At 40.8% G+C, this 4,407-nt stretch overlaps 1 protein-coding gene across 1 annotated transcript; it reads left to right on the forward strand.

The window, feature by feature from the left end:
• Positions 1 to 2,572: 2,572 nt before the first annotated feature.
• LOC135222148 (uncharacterized) lies at positions 2,573 to 4,405 on the forward strand (the record flags this gene model as incomplete). The annotated part of the gene is given in 2 exon segments (XM_064260317.1): positions 2,573 to 2,719; positions 3,943 to 4,405. A coding segment is annotated over 1 exon segment (376 nt), but the record flags the coding sequence as incomplete, so codon positions are not given.
• Positions 4,406 to 4,407: the final 2 nt, after the last annotated feature.

Consider the following 4,407-nt stretch of genomic DNA (forward strand, 5'->3'; position numbering starts at 1 on the left):
TCTTCCCGAAAGGACAGATCTGCTCAGACAACCCCACTTCGAGAGGTTTCACAAAAACATCCACGCTCTCTCCCTGACTGCTTTTCGACTATTGAAAGACTGGTCAGAGCAAGAGGCTTTTCTCGCAAGGTTGCAAGAGCAATTGCAAGAGCACGAAGATCCTCTACCATGCGGATCTACAATCGAAGTGGGAAGTCTTCCGTAGATGGTGTAAGGCGAAGAAGCTGTCCTCCTCCGATACCTCTGTGACGATATTGCCGATTTTCTTCTGTACCTGAGAGAAGAATCTCAATTGGCAGTTTCTCAATAAAGGGGTATAGAAGCATGCTATCTGCTGTGTTCAGGAACAGGGGCCTGAACATAGAAGAAAACAAAGATCTTCATGACCTGATACGGTCTTTTGAGACATCAAAATCGAAAGCTTCGCTTCCCCCTAGCTGGAATCTAGACGTGGTTCTGAAGTTCCTCACGTCAGAGGAGTTCGAGCCTCCTCATCAAGCATCCTTCAGAGACATTACAAGAAAATGCATTTTTTCTCATGGCTCTCGCAACTGCCAAGAGAGTCAGTGAGTTGAGGCTCTAGACTCGAGAGTGGGATTTAAAGGAGACTCTGCAGTGGTATCTTTTGAGGTTAAAGGACTTTCTCAACTTGTGGGAAGGGAACTGGAAAGGTCACTATGTCCGGTTAGAGCCTTAAAATTTTACCTTCAGAAAAAGAAGCAAGTGCAAGGTTGCAATCAAAGTCTCTGGTGTGCGGTTAAGGACCACCCTAAGAGACCTATGTCAAAAACACCTTAGCTTTTTTCGTCAGGAATGTGATTACTGAGGCACACATGAAATGCAACAGTGAATCATTTGAAACGTTAAGAGTGAAGGCGCACGAGGTACGTGCAGTTGCAACATCGATATCTTTCAACAAAAACATGTCGATGAAAAATATCTTAGCAGCGATGTACTGGAGATGCAACTCGGTGTTTGCCTCCCATTATTTAAAGGATGTGAGAGTGACATATGAGAAATGCTTCTCTCTGGGTCCTTATGTATCAGTGGATACAGTGCTGGGTAAATAGGAGATAAGACTGATCCTTAATTTTGTTTAGTTTTGGTTTTAAAAATAATTTGGTGTTGAATTTTAAGGTTGTTTGAAAGGTGGTTGGGGATAACTCCTTTCAATCTTAGTACTAATCCACGGTTAGGATCGGGTGATCGGGATCGGTGTTGTACTCCTTTATTATGCCATTAGGCATAGGTGTATTGTCATGTAAGTGGATAAGACCCCATTGACAAAGGCCATCAGGTTCTGTCGAGTAAGTGGATAAGACCCATCAACAGTCCCCACAAGAGATCTTAGCCATAGGTCACATCTCGCTGAGGCTCTTGTGGCGAAGCAGACTTCTAAGCAGTAGCTATGAAATCTTCCGCCAAAACAGGTAGGAACAAGGTTTTTTTATAGATATATTACCTACAACATATGTTGTTTACCTGTGTAATCAGTAATTAGCTGTCTCTTACCCTCCGCCAAAGGTGCCAATCAGCTAAGTATATATCTGACAGGGAAGTTGAATGTATGAAAATGATGTTGTTATTGTACAATAAAGTTTCATACATACTTACCTGGCAGATATATATACGATTAAATGGCCCCACCCAGCCTCCCCTCAGGAGACAGGTGGAAGAGAAAATCTGGTTCTAGAACGGTAATGGTTCCTATTCCTGCCACCCAGCGACAGGGCGGTAGATCACCTTACCTACTGGTAGCGTGTGCCGTGAAATTCGAATTTCTGTCGGGGACGACGGAGTCTATAGCTAAGTATATATCTGCCAGGTAAGTATGTATGAAACTTTATTGTACAATAACAATATCATATTTTGATATCAATATCATTCATGACTAAATGCATTTTTTAAAATAAAATTATTAGAATACTCAGGTACAGTGGACCCCCCGTATTCGCGTTCTCCGGATTTGCGGACTCACACATTCGCAGATTTCTCTCTGGAATGTTTCCCCGCATTATTCGTAGAAAATTCGCCTATTCGTGGTATTTTTCTATGAGAAATATCCACAAATTCCTGGTTTTGTTTATCAATTTCCTCATAAAATGCATTTTTTGTTTCTGATAAAAAAACCCCAACTATTAAAAAACCAGGTATGAAAATTTTTTAGTGGATTTTTCTCGAGTTTTAACTATCAAAATAGGAGGTTTTAAGCATTTTTATAGGGGTTCCAACTATTCACGGGGGGGAGGGTTCTGGTACGTATCCCCCACAAATAGGGGAGGACCACTGTATAAGCCTTTTTTTGTGTGTGTTCAAACAATCAGAATAGACAATGCTAAGTGTTTTTATAGAGGTTTTAGGTATTCGTGAATTTCAGATATTTGCAGGAGGTGTGATACGCATATGGCTGTAACTCTGGTATAAGCAAGGTTTTTTTTATTTTCAGACTTGTGCAAATATTGATACCAATGGTCCATAAGTTATACTATAGTGCAATTATCCTCTGATGTTTAAGAATGTTAGTGTGTGTGTGTGTATGTATACGAAGAGGATTATATGTGAATCACAGTTGTTTAAATGTATTTTTCAGAATGAAGCATGTTACTTCTGTAACGGATACTATGGACCTTGCTTTGGTGAGCCAGTGTGTGCTACATGCCATGCTCTTCTGTATCCGAACGATGCATCTCAGCGACTTAATATCGGTCCATACCAGGAGGTAACTAAACTCATTTTCAGCATTTCATATTTTATTGTACAGGCAGTCCCCGGGTTACGAAGGGGGTTCCGTTCTTGAGACGCGTTGTATGCCAAAAATTGTCGTAAGCCGGAACATCGTCAAAAATCCTAAGAAAACCTTACTTTTAATGCTTTGGGTGTATTGAAAAGTTTGTAAACTGCATTCTTATTACATTTTTAGTATCATATTTTTTCCTGCCAGATGAGCAATATTTAGGCGACGTAACCATAGAAATAAATTTATGATGAATGTAATTGAAAAGCGCCTTAAACCTCGGAATGTCGTAAGCCGAACCTGTCGTAACCCGAGGACTGCCTGTATTGTTTTTTTTTTTTTCATCTGTTTACCATAGGTTTATTACTTTCACTTTAATGGTGCAGCTGGAAAATGGTCTTTAAAGTTGAATAACAAAATATAATTAATTTGTAAGTGATTAGCTGGTATTGCTGATTAATAGATTACAGTACAAGCTGTCCCAGTTACCAGCGAGCCGGTTTTATGGCATTGTCTGGCAACGACAATAACTGAATTTTCGATGCCGATATGCGCTGATCCCCACTTTTCCTTGCCAATCCTCGGTTATCAGTGCCATTATCGTGCGATTTTCGGCTATCATCGACCCATCAGGAATGGAACCTTGTCAATAAACTAGGGACTATACCTGTAATGAAGTGTCAATTATAGCTAGCTACCTGAGCTATTTTCTAGCACTACAATCTATAACACCATTTACTTGAACTATCTTTTAACACTACAATCTACACCATTTACTAGAGGTCTCTGGGACGGCAAGACAAAATTCCTAAATTTGACAAATAATACTTATTAACCAAAACTTTAAGCGTGCAGTACCTAGCATATGGGGGATCCTGAGGTACTGTAAGATTTTTATTACCAACTATTTTTTATCAGGTTTTGTTTTTGTGTTCCATTAGACAAAATAATGTGCTGAAAACTGTTCATCTTCTTGGCAAATGTAAAATAAGTTTAAACTTCAGTTTGAAACTACATATAAAGAAAATTTTATTTAAACTTAGAATTCATTTTACTGTAATGTCTTTCCTGAACCTCTCCTTTTGACCAAAGCTTAATGATTTTGATAGTCTAAGCCATGTAGCCTAAGTAGAATGATCAGTTTCTATTAATGGTACACTAACCATAATAGATTTTGAATGTTTTTCCTTTCATTGTGCATTCTTCAGAAAACCGATGACGGCGACTCCGGGAATGAAGAGCCGAAAGATCCCACCGATTTCCACCAAATCCAGCGGAGGGAGAGCCAGGGCGACATGCAACCGCCTCTCCAGCCAGCACAGCAGCAACTCCTGCCACCAGACGGGAATATTGAAGGGAACCGAATACCCATCGTAGAAGATATAGGAGAAATGGATTATGCCGAAGGAGCGGCTGCCATGTTGGTTTCCGACAACATAACGGGGGAGAGCGTTGCAGCGAGTGTTAGTGGCGGAGTGCCTGGTCTCGGAGGTGTCTTGCCTGGTCGGGGTAACGGCATTGGCCCATCTGTGAGTAACATAGGAGGTAGAGGTTGCTTGGGCAGGAACATTGCAAGCAAAGGAAACCTACAAGAGATGATCAACCAGTTGACTTGTCCACGACCTCCTGATAATCTCGACCCGTCGCTCATACATCGCATCCCTCCTGAAGGT

Source organism: Macrobrachium nipponense, chromosome 3 (genome assembly GCF_015104395.2).
Source record: "Macrobrachium nipponense isolate FS-2020 chromosome 3, ASM1510439v2, whole genome shotgun sequence".
NCBI classification, from domain to species: domain Eukaryota; kingdom Metazoa; phylum Arthropoda; class Malacostraca; order Decapoda; family Palaemonidae; genus Macrobrachium; species Macrobrachium nipponense.